Source organism: Xiphias gladius, chromosome 9 (genome assembly GCF_016859285.1).
Source record: "Xiphias gladius isolate SHS-SW01 ecotype Sanya breed wild chromosome 9, ASM1685928v1, whole genome shotgun sequence".
NCBI classification, from domain to species: domain Eukaryota; kingdom Metazoa; phylum Chordata; class Actinopteri; order Istiophoriformes; family Xiphiidae; genus Xiphias; species Xiphias gladius.
The window spans coordinates 11,973,493-11,994,580 of NC_053408.1; the positions used below are offsets into that span (position 1 = coordinate 11,973,493).

Here is a 21,088-nt window from a genome sequence, read left to right on the forward strand (position 1 = left end):
CTCTTACTTATGAAAAGTAAGCGGAGACTTCAAAATGATAGATAATTTTTAAAGGTTATTTTATTTTTTTATTTTTTTGGGTGGCCCATGTTGCTGTTTGTTAATGAACAAGCAGAAAATCTAGGTGATGTGATTATATGAATTTTGTTGTTTCAAACAGTTGCTGTTTGGCAACTCACTCAAATCTCAGTGAGCTGAGAGTTTTCAGCTGGCAACTGTATTCACATTGTAGCATTCTGTAAACTGAAGTATAAAGGTGACAAAATGTCCACTGATCAATTATTATCTGAAACCCTTTTGGAAGTTAATGGAGAACAATTACTATCTTGAAGGCAGGACATCAGTTTTAAAACATAAAGATGACTGGCAGCCCAATGTACTGTAAAATATACCCAGTTTGGAGATAATGAGTCACATCGAGTGGTCTTTCATTTGCTCTGTTTTACATATACTCAGCAGAAAAGCTCTGCAGGGTGAGTTTAGTTCAGCTGGAGCTGAAAGAGCTAAAACCTGATCCACAGTACAATGTGATTTTCCTTTTCCCTCTAAAAAATGCCTGAAAAACAAACTCAGGATTCATTCAGTCACCTTATGCCAATCCCTCTGCCTTCCAGCCAGTCAACCAAGCGTTGCCTCTCCCACTGTGCCAATGCTGGCACACAAGATCCCTGCCTGTACTGTATACAGCCTGTAGTGCGCGTGTGCGCCGATGAGTGTCCTATGCATACACGTGCATGTGTCTGTGTGTGTGTAGACTCATCTGTGTGTGAGAGTGTGTGACTGCAAATTTTGGCCAGAGTAAGATACTATGCCTGTTTTTCCTCCGGTTTCTTTTCAAGAGGATGGAATTGTCCCTCGGTCAGTCAGTCAGCGTGTTGGTCCATCAGTCCAACACTTTGGTCCAATGTGATATATGTCATCAACTGGATTATAATAAAATGTGGCACAGAGATTCATAGCCCCGAAGTTTGAATCCCAATAACCTGAGTGACATTTAAACTGGTGCTTGTAGCACATCAAGAATTTCACTTGACCAACACTCCAGTTCAAAACAAGACACAAAAAACACTAATAACCAAGTTCCCATTAAGTTTGCAACCCATTCCTACCACAAAGAAGGTGAGTCAAATTTATTTTAATAATACCCAGACCTTTGCATTAGCATGATGGTTAGGCTGAAATTCCCAGCTGTAGCAAGACATACCACAAAATCAATACAACAATATATTGCAATACTTACTCTACTGATAACTGTACCAATACTGTGACACTTTCTCTGGTATCCTAGTGTATCCTCTGTTATCCATCCAGTATTTTAAGTAGAAAATGCTTCAGTCCTCTAATGGCCACTTGATGCTGGTTCCATTGCTCCATTAAGGAGCTATTAAAGCTCACAGAGAAGTTTTAGGAGCATGTTTGCTAGATTGACAGGTGTCTTATATGATCACCTTCAGACATATTTGTCATGATCTGTCCCTCTGTTCCCCTCGGCCCATCTTCAGCCTCTTCTCACTGCTCCCAGGCCATGTTTCTCGCCTCACCTCCTCAAACCTGCATTCCCCAAACTGTCCACCAGATGTCCTCAGACTTTATCTCCATTGTCTCATCACCTGACTGCCCCACCCATCCATACACCTTTTCCCACTTCCCCAATCAGCCCTGCACTATTGATACCTTTGTTCCTTGCCAAACTGTTATGTTGTGTTGCTGTCTGCTTTACGTCTTGGTTCCCTGTTCCTGCCAGCTTCACCTGTGTTTTGACATAAATTGGATTTTGGATTCCTTTCTGTGCTTTACTGGACTTGTCCGCCTATTTGGACAGCTTCTCTGGTTTTGACACTCGCCTGCCTCACCATCCCGTAAGCCTTCTTTCCACATGTTTAATAAATCACTGAACTTCATTAACTCTGCCTCTGGCATCTGCACTTGGGTCCTATCCTCTATGTTCTTGTTACCCTGTTTGCACCAGTTGTGATGATATTAACTGTTTTTCGCTATTTCTACCTCATCTCTACCCAGGCTTTCTCCCCATTAACCAAATAAGAATCTTCTGGCTCCAGGCTACATAGCAGCGATTGACAAAAAATACTGTATATCCATTTTTCAAGAGAAGATGAAGAAAACCCCTAAGAAATACAGCAAGTGCATCACTCTCTGTGCACCAGTGGGTAAGACTGAACGCCAGATTACATTAGCGTTTGAAACTGTTAAATTTTGCGGCAAAATCAGTTCTTTTCAATTAAATCAATGTGGTTAATTGAACTAATTTGCAGGGAAAGAATAAATCCACATGGATCTTTCACACTGAGTTTAACTTTGACAAACAATAGATAGTTGCGGAACAAGAGTCAGAAATTGTACAAATACGTCAAGTAAACTGTCTTAATGTCCTGTCAGTGACTGAGCTAACAACCTTGCTAACTGACAACTGTTAGCCTGCTAACTCTTTATTGAATAAATTCATGTATAATCCTGAGAACAAAATGCCAGGGGGGAGTAAATGTCAGACATAATAGAATCTTGGATAGCTATTGTGACTGACTAGTGCTAGCATATTCGTAGCTTGCTAGCCATTAGCTCACCAGCTACTGTACAGTAGTGGACCAACTAGCCCTGCTAGTCTCTATATCACCACGCCTCTTGCACCTTTTCCTCAATAGTTCATGCATTTGTGCATGAACTTCATTGTACCACCTTGACTGGACCATAATGTAAAACCTGGCACTCAGAGCAGCTACAGTAAAAGCTTTGGGAACTGAAGTACAATTGTGGTATGTCAAGGCAATACTGGCAGCAGCAGCAATTGTGTATATGAAAATGTTACTTTAATTACAGTGAAAACCACTTACTGGTCTGTGTCAAATTGATCACTATAAGCGGATGACTATTATAACCAATTGTTTTTTCTCTTTCTTTATTTCTCATACCATTTAATTGACATTTGTATATTTATTACATGAATATAAAGTAATTAAATGGACAGCTTCCCTATTTACTGATTTAAAGATAAATTAAGCTAACAAAGTGCATGGCCCTCTCCTGCTCTAAGCCCTTCTGAATAGTCAGGGTGAAAGCATTGCACTCCACTCACGTAACATACCTGCTGCTGTGACAGAGCCGGGATGATAATTACACACTGTAAAAGTCCCAAAATGCCAGCAGAGCAGGTATGGCAGGAGGGCAAAATAATTCACTGAGCCAGTGAGTAGAGGAAGATATCACATGGCATCTAAGTGCACACAGCAAGTGCACACAGCAAGCGCACACGCGCGTACGCACAGGGCACACAGAGTGAATTTATGTTAGGAGGGCAGACAGGGACAGTACACACTGTGGCAGTCCAAAAACCTCGTATAAATAAGTTAGTAGAGAGCCCAAGTATATGACAGCTTGCAGAGGTAGGCTACAACAGTTTTAAAATCTTTCTCCATGTGTTGTCAGGTATGAAAAGTCCGAACATGAACACTGTAAGCGGACTACTTGATTACTAGAAGCAAATTATAAAAACAGCATTTGTATAGGAATGATTGTCCCAAGCTTTTTGATCCATATAGGCGGTTGATCGCTGTAACCGTGATCACTATACGTGGTTTCCACTTCGCTACATAGCCAATGTTAGCATTAACAGCTATTTATTTACCAGTCTAGAAGAAACATTGCGAGCTCAGCATCAAACTTCATTCCTTTACTCGCCAAGAGCTGTCTCCAGTGGAGGAAAGCAACGACAGTGATAACTCTTGTTTTGCTTCTGTTTCTATCACTTCTTTTCTTCCACTGAAGTTAGCGATAGTGAGTCACTGTAGCGTCCAGTCTGCCCTCAGTCTAACACGAGAGGATGAAGAAGTAGCGCTGCCCAGAGGGAGTATTCTAACCTCTTATCTTGTAAACGCAACGGTGTCTGGAGATCTCGGCAAATGACCATCACCACCACTCACTCCTGACAAGAAACCACGTTTGACGGCAGAGAAAACTTACTAGCCCATTTATTGTAACATGGTGTGCATTGGAATTGAATGTGCAGCACAGCTAACTAAAAGTTGTTTACGGTTTTGTGTTGTTGTTCAGTTGTCTTTACTATGACCTCTCTGTCTCTCCTTTCTTTGTCTCTGTCAGGAGGGGTTTCAGCATGAAAGGCCTCCCTCTGTCTTTGTAGAAGTCAAAATCCACTCTACACTACATGAATCTGTATGAATCTGTTTTTTTGTCCTGTTTTTTTTTTTTTTTTTCCCCTGCCCTCTGTGTGTGTCTCTCTCTCTCTCCTTCTCGGTTTCTATTATCCAATGAAGAAAACAGGACCAATGTTCTGTTGCTCCATGACTGTCTGTCCGTGTGTCTGTCATTGTGTGTTTCTTCACATCTTTTACCGATGTCAAAAATAGAACTGTTCACTCTTGCTCTTTTCTTTTTCTTTTTTTTTCTTTCTTTTTTGCCCCCTGTTGCCTCTCTTTTCCTCTCTGTCTGTCTTTCAGAAATGTCACAGAGAAATTTGTGTGCTCTGAATGTGGAGTAGAGGTGATGTTTGGGTGTTTTTGAAGCAGAACTGTCTGTCTAACCATCTGAATACAGACTCAGGTCTATTGATTTCTGGTTTACGAAGGGATCAGAAGCTCATCTGTATGGCGCGCACACACTGAAATGCATACACTTACACACATCTGTGCGAAGACCATATGCACATGCTCCCGTTCGGTGGCAAATGTTTCCCGCCACTATTACAGGAATTAAGGGTTCGCACACAAATTAACACAAAAAAAAATGTTTACCTTTGGAAGGTTTTCATGGAGAATCATGACTTCCATATTGAAGGAGAAGCATTGGGGAACGCAAAAACACACCTGCATAGATATAAACAAACGAAGAGTTTACTTTAGGTCACAACAGTAGTGAAAAGTGTGGACTGAAGAAACTAAGTAGTTTCAATTCCTACAGCAGACATCATTCTTCTCAAAGGTATCTGTTCATCTATCAGAAACATCTCTCAGATGTTCTGTCTCTCTCACACACACAAACACAATTTATGTGTTCACAGTTAGGCATCCAGTGCATAAATAGTACTGTACATACACACAATCATCCATGCATATAATACACAAACACAACCAAAATGATCAGATGAACTGTCCTATCATTTTCCAAGCAAAGTGATTTGCTGGGTCTCATGCGGCTTGACAGTCCCAATAGCACAGCTGCTCTTTTATTAATCCCCCCCGTCTCTCCTCTACCCGCTCCTCCTTTTGTTTAATCAGTTCATCTGTCTGCTCTTCCTTCTGTCATGTTGATTTGTGAAGACACTCAGATGGAAGACTGGAGCTGATCTATCTAAACTAAATCAAACTCAGATTGTCGTGTTAAACGGACTTGTACGTCTAAATCCAAAGCTTCCCGAAAGAGTGTGATCATGCGTAGTTTTCAAACTGAAATTGAACGCTGATGTTGTTACAGATTTTGTCAAGTAATGGTCATAGGATTACAGTAAACTTCTAAGAGAAGAGGAATGATTGTTGTGATCTGTGCAATAGTCCAATTTTTGAAACTAAAGCAGACACCATAATAGGGAATAAGGGGTATGTCTAAGTCTTGCATTTTCTGTTCAGGTTGATTTGTGATGAAACTGAGATGAAATAATGTCCCAAATGGAGCAAAAACAGTTTCCTTAACTTAAGCAGAGTTATTTATCTGACCCTAAGGCTGCTTCTGCTGCAGTCAGAGGGAGAACTGTTTTCCTTCAAGCTTGAAATTTTCTGCTTTGGCACTCCTCAAGAGCTGGTGTAGCATCCAAAGTTGGGTCATTAGTTGATTTTAAATGGGTTACTACATTTTCCTGGAGATACTGGTGTCAGACAAATTTATTTATAAAGTCCTTTTCATAAACAGGCTTCTCACAGACTTCTTTGCAGAGAACAAAGGATTATAAATTCAGGTAAGAGGAGGACACAGAACATGACAGGTAGGACAAGAAATGAACAAAACAAACACAATAAAAGATGGCAGGATATTGTTGGCAGGTTTCAGTTTTCATAGGGACGCTGTATGAAGTAAGTGCCTCTTTTCGTTTTCTATTCCAGTTGCATCCCACATAAGGTAAATCACACACAATCAGTGTGGGAAACTAATATGAGCCAACAAGCAATAAATGCTAGTAAATTTTGACTGCAGTTGTTAAGCTTCATCTAGGCTACTTCTACCAACCACTTTGGCAGATACCCAAACCAGCATATGGAGGTTCACTTAAAGCACAAAATTAATTTGGCTGCTAGAATAATGTGACTGATGAATTTTGGAATGCGCAAACCACCATGGCCAAATCCCAAAAGACTGGTTTCCTGCTCAAAATATAATCAAGTAAGATAGGAGTACATATAGTTGCATGAATAGATATAGCACATATTGTGCATTCTGGTAGACTAGTCTCCATAGTTACAGATGATATAAATCTGTAACTAAAGAAAGTCGTTCCCCTTTAAAAAATGTTACAGGAATACTTAGACATTTTGGGAAATATGCTTATTTGCTTTCTTTCCAAGAGTTAGATGAAAGGATCGATACCACTCTCGTATCAGTCCCATAGCATAAAGACTGGAAATAGGGGGAAACGGCTAGCCTGGCTCTGTTCAGAAGTAACAAAATCCACCTAACAGCCGCCCTAAAACCCACTGATTAACACATTAAATCTTGTTTGTTTAATCCGTAAAAAATCTGAGTCAATATGTATGACATATGTAAAAACCTTTGCTACCTTTGGACAGAACCAAGCTAGCCATTTCCCCTAAGCTAAGATAACTCACTGCAAGCTGTAGCTTTAATATTTAGGAGACAAACATGAGAGTGGCATCAATCTTCTCATCTAAGTCTCGGCAAGAAAGATAAGTGTATATCCCAAAATCCTGAATTACTTCTTTAAGTAAACGGATTAATAACTTAGGTGCACTTCTTGTAATCATTGCCGTTGAGGCTCAACATAAAATTCATTCAGCTCCTTAATTTTTCAGACCCAGTCCTGAGTCAGTGAGTTGAATTGTGCACTCCTTGTTTTCATTTACTGAACTGAAATTAGCCTCGAGGTCTGAAACTGACTGGCTGAGCTGATATAAGGATTAACAGGTTGTAACAGCTAAGAATGCATTTTAAACAGTGTAGCCTATTTTGAATGTGTTCAAAGTGAAATTTGTACTTTGAATGACAGCTTAATGTATTTCTCTGTACTGTACTCGATAGCGATGAATTCCATATTTGGGATGTTACTGCATCTGGAATCACGGGAGTCAGTTTATATTCACATTATGGTCATCCAACTGTTTTATTATTTTCCAAGCAAGCCACACATTCGTTTACTGTACAAACACAGTGATGCACTTCAATACACTTTTGTACTTTGAATTACAGTATTGCGGCCTCATTCTTGGCAACAATTTTTGGACAAAGATACGTGTTTGTTTTTTTGTAGCTGTCAGGGAGGCAGTGCCAGAGGGTTTGAGTTGAAAGGCCTTGTATCCCTTAAGAGAAAATAAACACTGAGCTGAAACAAGAAAGTTCTCATTCAGTGTTGTGCCACAGAAGTTCCCCACATGGTAAAATGAATTCACCTGACGCCAAATGACTGCCCTGTCCCATTTAAATTGGTGATATTTAGACTGAAAGCCACCCCCCTTCTTTTAAGGAAAATTCCTGTATTTTTAAAGCTGGGCCCTATTTTCCCATCTGTTTGGGTCTGAATGATTAATAGGGACAAAAATAAATGGGACGCAATGAACCAGCAAAGGCGAAATGGCTGCAATGTAAACCAAAGGTTCTCTCCACTAAAAGTGCTGGTTTTTGCCACTGACAGGTTCAGATTGTTATTATAAGTGTCTGACAACATAACGGAAAGGATCCCTACAGAGAGAGACCTTTTTGTGTACGTTTCGCTTCTTCCAGTTTCTGTTGTAACATCCCTTTCAGTACCTGTATTATTTGCACAGGGGGGCATTTTCTGATGTTTACAAGAGGAGATGTCACGCTGAATCCTATCAGCAATAACATTAATAATTATCATTAATAATCTCTCTGATAACTCGTAATGTATAGGATATGCAAATGATGGCATAAAAATGGTCTTATAATGTTCGGCTATATGACTTTTTTACACTACTGTGGCTCAGGAGGTAGAGCGGGTCGTCCACTAACCGGAAGGTCCGTGGTTTTCGATCCCTGGCTCCTTCTGTCCGCATGTCGAAGTGTCCTTGGGCAAGATACTGAACCCCAAATTTCCTCTGATGAATCATCGGTGCGTGAATGTGTGCGTGTGTGTGTGTGTGTGTATAGAAAAGTGTTGTATAAATGTGTGTGTAAAAAGGATGAAAGTGGCATGTAGTGTAAAGCGCTTTGAGTGGTCAAAAGAGACTAGAAAAGTGCTATATAAGTGCAGTCCATTTACACTTTTGCAAGAATATTACCCCAATGACGTAAGGTTGCTGATATCACATCATTATGAATGTCAACTGCTGAAAAGGGGAAATTGATCTATGTAATTATTTTATAATGAGTCACGGCTCAATTGACGATTTGTAAATAATACTGGCTTATTGAGTGATTGTTTTTTTTTTTTTTTTTTTTTGTTTTTATCATGCCATGCTTTCATCTGTACTGATGGCAGGTTATCAAAATAACTTTAGCCTTTAGCTTTGGTGTAGGATTTCTTCTCCTCTTTGACTGGCAGTAGTCATCCTGGTCAAAATGGTTACTGCAAACAAGATTGTCTCAAAGATTAAACAGTGTAGACTAGACAGTTTGTTGCACAGTGCTCATACAGTAGTTTATGTTTTGTTGTATTAATAATATTTAAATCCTTATTTGTACCTTCCCTATGGGTTGCCAGTTTTCTAAACTTGGCATTCTTGTGGATTTGCACTCTCAGCAGGACAGTCGCATTCTCATTCAGGGAAGCAGTTGGAAGAATTTTGTTGGTAATGCGGTAGGTGAAAGTAGCTCAGATCAAATAGGCATTAAAGCTCTTCCATGTTTTCCAGTTACAGCCTTTCTTAATCAGCTTATTTAACGATTCTCATCAATGCACGGTGTGTTCATTTGGCCCGTAACTGGATAATCTTTACTTTTTATTTAATTTTAATTTTAATTTTATTTGCACTGACTTTCATTTATTTCCTTGGGACCTAATTTAACATTAACTGTAACCAATACATACTTAATCCCAACCTTAATCCAATTTTAGCCTAAATTTAAACTTGACCTTGACCAAAAACCTTAAACCTTAAAATGTAACGGTTTACCTTATGAGGACCAGCTTTTTGTCTCCAAATGGGAGGTGAGTCCCCATAATCTTAGTGCAGGGACAGATATTTGTCCCACGACATGAGTGAAACAATTACACAAGCACACATTCACGTACACGCAAACACACACACTGCTGTACTTCTACCTTTATTTGTGCAGTAGAAAAGAAGTGAAGTTGTGGTTAAAATCCCAAATGCTGGGGACTGGCTAATTTTAATAAAATCCATCCTTCAGACAAACTGTGGGTGATGGAGAGGCTGTAGTTTAAACAAGACTGAAGTCTGAAAGTAAACCCACACAACTTTATAGAAAAATAACAGTATGTTTATCCCTCTTTGTTACTGTGTTTCCAAATGTCTGACAACTTTCCAATAGTAGTTAAGGTTGATGCAATATTTCACATGTGTTTGTCTTGTTTGTCCTTAAGAATTCTCTTAATTTTTTTTAATTTTCCCCAAGTCAAGGCTGAATGAAATTTTAGAACGGTACTCGCCCAGACGAGTAAAGTTTGTCACTGCTTCTTTTTTATGTCTCATTCCTTTGTAGGAGTAAGGAAAGCATGAGCATATGAGAGAGAGAGAGAGAGAGAGAGAGAGCGATAGAAAGGGAGACAGAAAGGAATGGTGGGATGGATGGTTTTCCATGGTTGTAGATATAGTAGTCATTATTTGTAAAGTCAATGTTTCAATCTCCCACAACAGCTATTTTATCCAACAGTCACCCCCTACGTCCTTGCCTTAAATGTGGACAGAAGAGACAATTTGCCGATAACACAGCCAGCCAGCTTCAACATTCAAAGTAAGACCTTTATGGCAAAATCTGGCAGAGAGAGAAAGATAACAGTATTTAGCTCAGAGTGCAAGGGGAATGCAAATCCTGTTGTCCGGTCCTCTTATCAAGGCTGGCAACATGGCCAAATAAAATCAACAAACATGGCCCTGCGATTGCAGGATTTAAGAAGGATGACCCTCCAATAGGAACAAAACCCACCTTCTCATTTCCTCAGTTGTTGGCAACATCAAATTATTGTCCTGGACTCTTTGATGAGAAAGCCAGACCTGCACTAATTCCATAGGCAGGAAAGAGACTGGTTCTGCCTTCTCCAATTTAACCAAAAGATTAGACTCAGAGTTTTGGTTTTAGGGCTAATTATGAAAGCGTTTTAACTTTCCAGGGGTGGATCCCACAGGCTAGCTTCTATTAAATCTTCATTCTTGTTTGGAGCCAGTTAGCTCAGCCTCAGGCTAGAAACCTTTGCAAGGTAGACAGCCCATCAAGATGAGTGACAAGTGTCTCGGAAGTGCTGGATAGATAATGTACTGTTCTCCCTGCCGTAAGGCAATATTGTATTACTGTTTCTGCAACCTGCTTGCTAAATACGAACATTCATAATGGATAATCCTGAAAAAATAACTGGTTAAAGCAACTCTAGGTAAAATTTGACAAAAATTGACTTTGGTGGGGGGGGCAAAGTCAATTTTTGTCAAATTTTACCCAATTCTACTACTTGTCTGCTACTTCAAACAAGAAGTAGCAGACAGTAAAACACACCAACGTCCGCCATTCCCCTACCCCCAGTAATCCAGGGACACTGAGATCAATGATCTGAAACACCAGGGTTGTCTAATTTTTCTAAAAATAAACGTTAAGGATGAAAGGGTATCACTCTGGTAAAAGAGAAAAATGATTATCATCCAGCCCACTGATTAACGAGACTGAATGCAAAAGATAGACAGATATTTAATGGCCTAATCATTCCTTTGCACCTTTTAGAATTTACTATACATTTGGAGACTGTGATGACTAATTTGACAGTCAAGCCTTTGAAAAAGAATTGAGTTGAGCTGAGTTTAGATAAAGAATTGCATAAGTGAGAGAGAATGAGACAAAAACAGAACAATAAGCTGAAAGAGAAATATCTGAGATACGGTGAGTCAGAGAAACTGGAAGGCAGATGCAGATGCAGGGATTGTTGTTCATTCATCCACTCTCACAAACAACCGAGTCACAGACACTGAGAAGAGGGAGATGGAAGAAGAGAAAGCGAGGAGGATCTTGTTCGGCAGAAAGATCACAGCAATACAGATCTATTTACAGATTGGTAATGGTTCTGACTGTGTGTGTGTGTGTGTGTGTGTGTGTGTGTGTGTGTGTGTGTGTGTGTGTGTGTGTGTGTGTGTGTGTGTGTGTGTGTGTGTGTGTGTGTGTGTGTGTGTGTGTGTGTGTGTCTGTGTGTGTGTGTACTGCAGGCACCAGCACAACACAATCACACATTTGGCACACAATTACACACACATGATTGCACGATCACACCTATACACACACACACACACACACACACACAACAAACAGAGGCTGCTTTTGCCTCCTCATATCCCCTGAGCAGAGAGCAACAAATTGCCACACTGCAGTTTATTATTGATTGGCTTTAATAGTGGTGTATTTTATTATTGTCTGTGTTTTTGCACCATCTGCAGGCCTGGGTGTTAATATATGACATTCATTTTTTAGGGATTAAGTTACACCTATTATAACTGCATGTATAGGATAAATAATTTATAGAGTAAAAGTAGTAAATAATGTTTTAACATCTCTGCCCAGACGGCTGTCTCTCATAGGATAAACAGGTTGTGGGTTTTGCTTCTCACCAATGCCATATTACCACATCAAATTGTATATAAATATCCATCATAAAAACACAGTAGTAGTCATCATAGAAAACTTCCTAGAAAACATCATAGAAAAACGGGAAACGAGGATGTACAGGCCAGTCCATGAAAAAAGGACAATTACAATGAATAAAATCTTACTGAATTCTATATACACTATGTATTATCATCTACTGTTTTGAATGTGCTAGCTACACAGAAGACAAATATCTATGCTTACATTCTGAATCACAGTAGTCATCAGTTTATCCGGCGTATGACAGTAATCGCCATAGGCAGACTCAAATCATTAATACATTCAACTTTATTTACCTGCCTCCTTGACAAATTTGGTAAATTATTTTCCACACAACAACAAACCTGAGCGACTCTTTAAGTAACTCAAGAGAGCTCCAGCACAGTTATAAGAATAAAATTTAATGAATTTTGTGAGAAATTTGAGCCTTTTTCAGATTCCCAGCAGAAATGGGACACAACTACAACAAAACAAAACAAAACTGAATGCTAACAGAGATGGGCACAGATTTACAGTGTATTAGAAGCTGCATTAGCTCACCAGAGACATGCTGTATGTTGTTCAAATAGAGATTTCATTTAGTCTTCATCGTCTGTCCCACTGACACCTCGAGGGTGTGGAGCCGGCTGCGTCACTTGTTTGGTCATCCTGCCTGCATCCCAAGACTTGTCGCTGGAAAGTGAAAGCGCACTGACCATGAGTAATTGGTGAAACATGTAGTGTGTTACAAGGTGTTGAAACACCTGAGCCCCAAGAGGAACATGCTCCTCTGCCCTCTCTGCTCTCGCCCTCTGCCTCCTTATTGTCAAGTCATCAGCTGTTTATGAGCTTAGCCAGGTATACCGGTTATAGGACTGCACTAGTTCCACTACTTCACCCTGATTGGTGACAAGCGTTGGTAGCATCCTTCTCCTGTTGGCATTTAGCTTTCAGTGGAAGGATAATAACACAGTACAACCATGAAGTAGAGACAAAAATAGCTCCTGGCTGCACTTTAAAAATGAAAAAAAAAATAAATAAAAAAATAAATGTAGACTGCATCTATTTTACACGTATACGTGTTTCAGCTAAAAACACTCAGATAAAAGGAGATTGAACCTTTTAGAGCACAATGGTTATACAGATGTATTAGGCAAAAAATGCTCAGTACTCTTGAGGATGCTCCCCAGATGTGATGACATACAACAGACTGCACAGGGGCTCTAGTAAACCTCCATTGGGGTATACAGAGAAGAGCATACAAGATGCACAATGCAAGAGGTTTCACAGTTATTATTAGATATGAATGATATGAATGATCATCAGAGAGAAGCTGTGAGCTGTTGGATCACTTGGCCCAACTAACAGACTAACTTGTTTGAATATAACTAGTGATTGCATGAGTGGCCACACAATGATCAGCTGATAGTCGGCATGGCTTTGAACTAAAGCCAGAAACGCCAAAACACGTAGTTCTGTATTATCTGTATTTTTCAAATCTTTTTGATGTAGGCTCTTTTTATTTATTTCTTACGTTAAATCTCAAATGTAAGAATCCAAAAAAAAGAAAAGAAAAAGGAAACCCCCCCGCCTCCCCCAGCAGCATTTAGCAACCTCATAGTTAGATGTGGGCTCAGTGTCTGCCCTATCCAGAGACTGCATGGTCAGTCGGATAATGGATGACACTTTAGTTACGGATCTGCGAATGTGTTAAATTCTTGGCATTTGTGTTTTATCCTGGGAACCACCTTTTACCATGTAGGGATATATTTTTATTTTAGTAAAGAACTTTTACTTTGACAAACAACTCTCTCTTATATTCTCAAATTCAAAGTTAGTAAGTACTCTCGATTTCATAGAATTCTTCTCATCCTTCTTCACTGGGAAATAAACCTACAAATTTTGAATTGAATTTGTCGGCTGAATTGGTTTTTAGTTATATTTTATTTAATATTATTTTATAATCTTTACTTTAAGAATCTTGTCTTCTTCCAAATTATTGGTCGGATGCAAGCCATCTCAGAGAAAATGCCTAAAAATCTTCCTTTAATCATTAATACTTTAATTTAAATATTTTTAAGCCCATATTGCTATGTATTTTTAGATTATGAAAGCAGCAGAAAATTAATGAAATGCAACCCTTTGTATAATTTTTACTTTGTTGTTTAGTTTTTCTTTGTCATTACTATATACACGTATATATCAACACACATCATGTCAATCAAAAGGTTACATTTGTTCTTTGTGTGGAATAATCCTCAACAACTTGGTAATGAGTCTATGGTCAAAATGCCGAGCTAATGGTGATACACTTTACTGAACAGTGCTGGATTTCAAATGGAAGACAATATGGGAACTCTTCAATTAGACAACCTCAACCAATTAAACCTGCTCCTTGGATCAAGCTGCTATAAGCTTTAATCTGCCACAGGGCTCTAGCCAGCAGCTGTCTGACATATGTAGACCGTGAGAAGTCATGTTTAATTGTTGGCATTGTTCTCAGTTATCTATCTGCTGGGTGGGAGTTGGGCTTGGTAGCTGAGGCGGTGACTCTCCTCCCCGCACTGCTCGCCGAGATAAGAGCGAAAAAACCACAAATGTGTCAGAAAACACCCCAGTTCACCCTCAGCTTCAAGGATTCTCACTTGTTCACAATGACTGATTCTAACTCGTAAGTACGCCCGTCCTCTCTGTTTTCAGTGAAATTGACTGGATATCCGAATATGTGCACGCAGGAAGGTCAGCGCATGAATATGTCTTTTAGTGATAAGAAGCTGACAGAGGATGATGGTGGAAGTCTAAAAAAGAGCAAAAAGAAGCAAAAGAAGGGAGATGCCTGGAGACCAGAGGGACCCAAAGACCCATTCGCCATGGTATGTGTCTTTGTGTGAGTGCATATATGCACTGGTGTCTTTACTAGTTTTGATTTGTGACTGTGTGCACACTCATGCCACTCGCATATGAAACAGATAAATGTCTTTTACATGTAGACAAGGTGACTCAAGGTGATTTACCCTTCTGGGTGATTTCAGTCTTCAACCTGTCCTTTCCCTGTCCTGTTCTGTCCTAGCTGGACTCTCTGCCAGAAAAGAAGCAGCAGGAGATCCAGAAGGCCCTCCACCTCTTCTCCTTGGGCCCAAGCCTGCCCAAGACCCTGCAGCAGGCCAAGAGACATACCTACCGTTTCTGGGACACACAGCCTGTCCCCAGACTGGGTAAGAAGTAATTTCTCTCCTCTCCCAGAAATATTCTAAATAGTAAAAAAAAACAAAAACAAAAGTATTGGCTCAAACTTATGCTTGAAGCAAAAGTTTGACATTTTGGATTAGACTTACTTTGTTTCTTGCATGGATTAGACAAACGAGATATGACATGTCAATTTTGTGAGCTTTAGAGGAGCTGGCAGGTGGATATTGTGGCCTTGCGTACAGAGCCAAGCTAGCTGCTTCCCCCTGTTTCCGGTCTGTATGCTAAGCAGTTGACAGTAGCCTTATATTTAACGGACAGAGAGTGGTATCGATCTTCTCACCTAACTCTCTGCCACAGAACAAATGAGAGTATTTCCCAAAAATTGAACTACTCCTTTTAGTATTAAAATATGTGCTTTTCACTGTACAGAAATACTGAAAGTCAAAACTTTTGCAAATCCATCTTGTGAATATTTTTAAACCTACATTGTTTATGTCGACTTACGGGCTACTTCTGCCATTTTATTGGCACATTCCCACCTTTTAAAGCACATTACCACCAAATGTTAGACAATTGGCATAAATGTCTATCATATGACCCTGGGTTGTAGATGGGTATGGCAGCCAAGTGTGTGTGCAGTTAGCGGACAAGATTACAAACAATATGGGACCTGCTCAGTAAAGCATTGCTATACAGAGCCACTGTTTTTTCCGTTGCTTAAAGTATCTGTATGAGATTCCATACTAATTTTGTGAATTTAAAATAAAATAAAAAATTGCCTATACGTTATGTTTCTATACAAAATAGTAAGAAGAAGAAGCCCTATAAGCAGTCGCGTTATAAAAACATTATAAAGTATACATTTTAAAAAGTCATTACTGGGAGCATATACATCCTTCACTATGAATAAAATATTCAGAATAAATTTGATCTACATTGATTTGTAATATAAAATCTTTCCTCTTTATACTTATGTCCTCAGATGGCAATATTACAACTCATGGTCCAATAGCAGAGGGTGAAGTCAGTGTCCGTAAGGAGCCCTACTCTCTACCTCAAGGTTTCTCCTGGGATACTCTGGACCTGAGCAGCCCTGCGGTGGTAAGTTACTAACTGTAAATTACTCCAGAAACTGCACGGACACACAGCTTCGGAATTTCCATCTTTCAGAAGTAAGGGCCTGTACTGCGTTCTGCGGTGAAAGTTGCGGCAGGCAAACGTTTCGCGGTGTGAAGTTCGGGAAAGGTTGACTCAGATTTACTGCAAATTCAATGCTTTTCTTTAATCTCAGCTGACAGAGCTATGCACTCTACTAAATGAGAACTACATGGAGGAAGACGACAACACCATCAGATTTAACTTCTCTCCGGAGTATCTGCAATGGTAAGATCCAAGCAGGTGCATTTTGTCACTTTTGATTTCTGTATTTTCAGAATTTGTACCCTTTTTAAAAAAAACATTTATTAACCATTTTATACATCTAGTGGAGACTGACTGAGTGCACATGCCTCAGACAATCACAGTGAATTTATTTTAGCCTCTGAGTTACACTGGAGGAATTAAAACATTCAGTGTCTGAAAAGGACAAGATAATTTTCCCACTTAACTTTCTACTCTGACCCTCCGACATATTGTATCAGTACAGGTTTGCTACTCTAATCTCTTTGCTACTGTGTTTTTTCTCTCTGATCTGCATAAATGGTATCTCCACCTTCGGGGAAGACTTACAACGAAACATAATAACATTTACTTTGAAACTAATAATTAGCATTCCAGGAACTGGCACAGGTTCCTGGCCCCGAGCTTAACAGAACCTGCTCTATTCATTTAAGCTTAGTCAACTCGTGCTCAATTCTTTAATTGGAAATAGTTATTAATCAGAGTTTATTGAACTCCCCTTACATTTATTCATAGAGTCTAACTTCAGAAACTGTAATTCCTTCCCTCTTAAGGGCTTTACAACCTCCTAACTGGCTGGCCCAGTGGCACTGTGGTGTGCGAGTAGACACCAATAAGAAGTTAGTTGGCTTCATTGCTGCTGTTCCTGCAGATGTCCGTGTATATGAGACGTGAGTAGCTCATAAATGTATGCGAAGGTATGTGTTTATGTGAATCCTGGTGAGTAATGTTAGTATTCAGAGCACTTGCCAACAAAACGCTCAAAACATATTCTTCAGGCAGACGCGGATGGTACAGGTCAAATTCCTGTGTGTTCATAAGAAGCTGCGCCTCAAGCGGATGACTCCGGTTCTGATCCGTGAGCTCACCAGACGGGTCAACCAGCAGGGTTTCCACCAGGCTGTCTACACAGCTGGCATAGTGCTGCCCACTCCTCTAAGCTCCTGCAGGTAGTAGCTCCTACACAGGGTTGATTCACATTTGATTTAAAGGGGAAGTGAAGCCACAATTATCACTTTTAAAGCCCCTGAAAAACTATTTTCTCAACAACCTTCTTATTACGACTCTAAATTTGAACGCAACATTTTTGCCAAAGCTACAACAACAACATGATAGATTTCTGTTTTCATGGGTGCTTTTTTTAAAAAGTAATAACTTCAAGCAGCAGGTTGCATTTAACTTATTTTATTGCTTATTTATTAATGATGTTCAATTCTATGATGAAATTCTTAAGTTTTGAAACCAAGTTTTCAGGCAATTAAATGAAAACAAGCAATTTCTTTATCAGTTTATGGGTGTCACTTTCCCCATAATTAGCAAAAACATGCAGTCTTTGTTTGAAGTGTATATGCTTTGTCTTCCAAACAAATCTGTTACAATAGGGTCTACAAATTATCTTCAGTATGTGTATATCTTTGATATTTTACTTATGAGGCAATGTCTACCTTCGCCGTCCCTGTCAAATAAACTAATCATTTCAGATACTGGCACCGCCTTCTGAATCCCCAAAAGCTGATGGATGTCAACTACCCGGGTCTGAGACAGAACATGAACCTGCAGAGAGCTCGCAAATTCAACCGCCTGCCTGAGGTGAGTTTGTGCTGCCACCTAGAGACAAAAAACTATTAGTGCCACTAGAGGTCTGACCTTGGCCCAAAAACAATGACCAAAATGTCGGGCTGGCAAAAAAAACGGATGAAAAATATCAAAAGATAACGATTTTAATCATGAGGACCTTATGGTTACTGAAAAGGTTTTTTTTTTCTGTCCTGCTATTTCTTTCCTCTCTTTTCCTCCAAGGTGACAAAGACGAAAGGTTTGCGCCCTATGACCAAAAAAGATGTCGCAGGGATACACTCACTACTCCAGACAAACAGCAGCAAGTTTCATCTCAGCCCCGTCTTGTCTCTTCAGGAAGTAGAGCACTGGCTGTTGCCACGGGAGAATGTGATCGACACTTATGTGGTGGAGGTCTGATTTCACAGTTTGCCAGTTACATTATCTATATTTTTCATTTCTTTGGAGAGGGAAAAACTTTCCTCGCCATTTTCTGGAAAAAAAAAAAGGCCACACATTACACTGAAGCAGTTACTATAAGAATTCATTCACCTCCCCTCTTCACACACAGGGTGATGATGGTACACTGACAGATGTGGTGAGCTTCTATGGCGTCTCCTCCAAGGTGCTGAATCACGCAGTCCACACTGGCCTGAGAGCGGCTCAACTCCTATGCATTGCCTCTACTGCCACAGACCTGGCTGACCTCATGGAGGACATCCTGGTCCTTGCTAAATCTGTGAGTGTGTCAGGATAAAAATCCCACTGATTTAACAATTGCACAAGGAGTCTGACAGAGTATTTGTAGCAAATGCATGTATTCAGCATGTTCAAATGAGCTAAGATGAGTTAACAAAGTCATAGACAGGCTAGTAATCGGTTGTATATTACTAATTAACTTCCTCAACACTGTGATGTGTAACTAATCCACTAGAACTCATAATATTCACATAACATCCACTGAAGACATTCAAATGATTTCGGATTTCTTTTCCTCCAAACTCACATACATTATGCAGTTGATTATCAATATACTCAGAGTTAGAAGCCAAGAGTTGGCCTATGAGGTTTAGGGTTATTGACATAAACATTTTTCATGGATGTGAAAATTTGTTTTTGTGTGTGTCTTGACAAAATAAATGCTCTTTTTCCTCGCTGATAGAAACGTTTTGACATCTTCTCTGCGCTTGATGTAATGGATAACAAGGATTTCTTGGAGAAGCTAAAGTTCAGCATCGGTGACGAGTGCCTCCATTACTACCTGTACAACTGGATGTGTCCTAATATGAGCCCAGACAAGGTACTGGTTACTGCTATGTCACCACCTGTCAAGACACGGTCATGCTATGTGTTCAAGGCCCAAAATCCTGTCAGATGTGTGTATTTTGCAAAAATAGCTATGGAATCAGTCCTTTAAGTGGGATGAAACTCTTTGATTCAAATAAATACTACAGTAGAAGTTTGTCATTACACTATTATGGTATCCAGTGCATTAGAAAATGAATACGCATTTTCTTTTAGTGAGAAATTGAAATACATTTAGGGTAATAACACACATAGAACCTAGAAAGAAAACCATGTTTGAAAATGGTTTTAGATAGATTTTAGTATTTGCTAAATTCAGCAGGGATGAGGATACGTGAAGAGGAGCTGCTAAAATGCACCTTTACCAAAACTGTAAACACAATCAACAAAGGTAAAATGCTGAAATACAAAGTGGAGCATTGATCTGTAGAATTTTGTGGAATACAAGTTTTCAGCCTCATAGAGTTTACCTTCAGTGGGGATGATGGTTGTGATTGATAGCTGTCCATCATCAGGAATTTATGCTGATGGGCAAATGTTTTACAGGTGGGCTTAGTGTTTCCCAACTAACCTGCCACTGAGAGACGAAGGGAGTGTCGAAGAGGAGAGGACCGGAGTGACTGGCAGGACAGTGGACATCAAACTGCATCAACAGCATGAATAAGGGTTTAAAATACAAACTGGCAAACTGCAAAACACACAGTCACAGATCTATGAAAGAAATAAAGATAAAATTCTATTTGTAAATGAGTTCTCATCTTGCTGTCACTTATCCACTGGGTTAAGCACTTCTGCAAAAGGGAAATATAATTTCTGACATGATTAAAAAATAAATTAATGTGGGTCAGAAAACGATCCCTGTATATCCTGATACCATTTTGTGAGTGTGTGTGTGTGTGTGTGTGTGTGTGTGTGTGTGTGTGTGTGTGTGTGTGTGTGTGTGTGTGTGTGTATGTGTATGTCTGGGTTCACATAGCTACTAGTGACGTGACACATAATATTAGTAGGACCAATACACAAATTTGATTAGAGGACAAAAACATTAATCATTCTCACACACACACACACACACACACACACACACACACACACACACACACACAAACACATAAACATGTAAGAAGACACTCATGCATGCACTCAATCTAATACATGCCCATACAATCCAATTTCAGTGTGCATGCAGCAGATACATATTGTCAGGCGTAAATGCAATCAAGTTCAATCTCATCTGGCCGTGATATTGATATAAGATATAAGTTGATGAAAGATCTGCTCCCATGGATTTAACCCCTTCATAAACAAAGCTAGAGTATAACCCAAAGGACAGTGCTATATAGTAATTTATGCTCCCCCAAGCCATATCTCATGCTGCAAGAAAGCATGTCATTCTGTCCTTTTATCACCTTTTTTCCTGAGTTGCTGCTAACAAGCATGTCATTTCACAGTCATTTGTTTATTCTCGACAGAACCCATTTAAAGAGCATGAGCAGCAGGAGGCGCTGCAATGTTAACGGTGGCCTTTTTATTGCAAGCAGCAACAGAGGCACTGTAGATACAGACATCAACTACTTTGCATTTATTGTTGGATGTGTAAGAAAATCATTAACATAAATCAAATGTGTGTTTCCCTGTGTGTTGGAACGACTGGATAGTTTTACCTCTTTGGGCCCCTCACAATTTATCAAATGAAAGAATCAGAAGT

General features: G+C 39.6%; 1 protein-coding gene across 2 annotated transcripts; it reads left to right on the forward strand.

Moving 5' to 3' along the window:
• Positions 1-1,703: 1,703 nt before the first annotated feature.
• On the forward strand, positions 1,704-20,086 carry LOC120794471 (glycylpeptide N-tetradecanoyltransferase 1-like). 2 transcript variants are annotated; one of them, XM_040135575.1, is made up of 13 exons: positions 1,704-1,859; positions 2,020-2,168; positions 14,635-14,807; positions 15,005-15,149; positions 16,106-16,224; positions 16,415-16,506; positions 17,076-17,192; positions 17,301-17,471; positions 18,003-18,111; positions 18,322-18,492; positions 18,650-18,817; positions 19,241-19,378; positions 19,930-20,086. In XM_040135575.1, exons 2-13 carry the CDS (start codon positions 2,114-2,116, stop codon positions 19,951-19,953), a joined length of 1,482 nt encoding a protein of 493 aa, XP_039991509.1. In that variant the 5' UTR covers positions 1,704-1,859; positions 2,020-2,113; the 3' UTR covers positions 19,954-20,086. The 2 variants fall into 2 exon arrangements, with proteins under 2 accessions (XP_039991509.1, XP_039991510.1); XM_040135576.1 differs by lacking the exons at positions 1,704-1,859; positions 2,020-2,168 and adding an exon at positions 14,553-14,605 and having other exon boundaries at positions 14,699-14,807.
• The last annotated feature ends 1,002 nt before the right edge of the window (positions 20,087-21,088 follow it).

What these genes read in the sequence shown, in the direction of transcription:
- LOC120794471 (XM_040135575.1), top strand. Translation starts at nt 2,114, where the DNA reads ATGAAGAAAACCCCTAAGAAATACAGCAAGTGCATCACTCTCTGTGCA. An exon ending in CACTCTCTGTGCACCAGTGG is followed by an intron (nt 2,169 to 14,634) that starts GTAAGACTGAAC and finishes CTCTGTTTTCAG; the next exon opens with TGAAATTGACTGGATATCCG. An exon ending in ACCTGAGCAGCCCTGCGGTG is followed by an intron (nt 16,225 to 16,414) that starts GTAAGTTACTAA and finishes CTTTAATCTCAG; the next exon opens with CTGACAGAGCTATGCACTCT.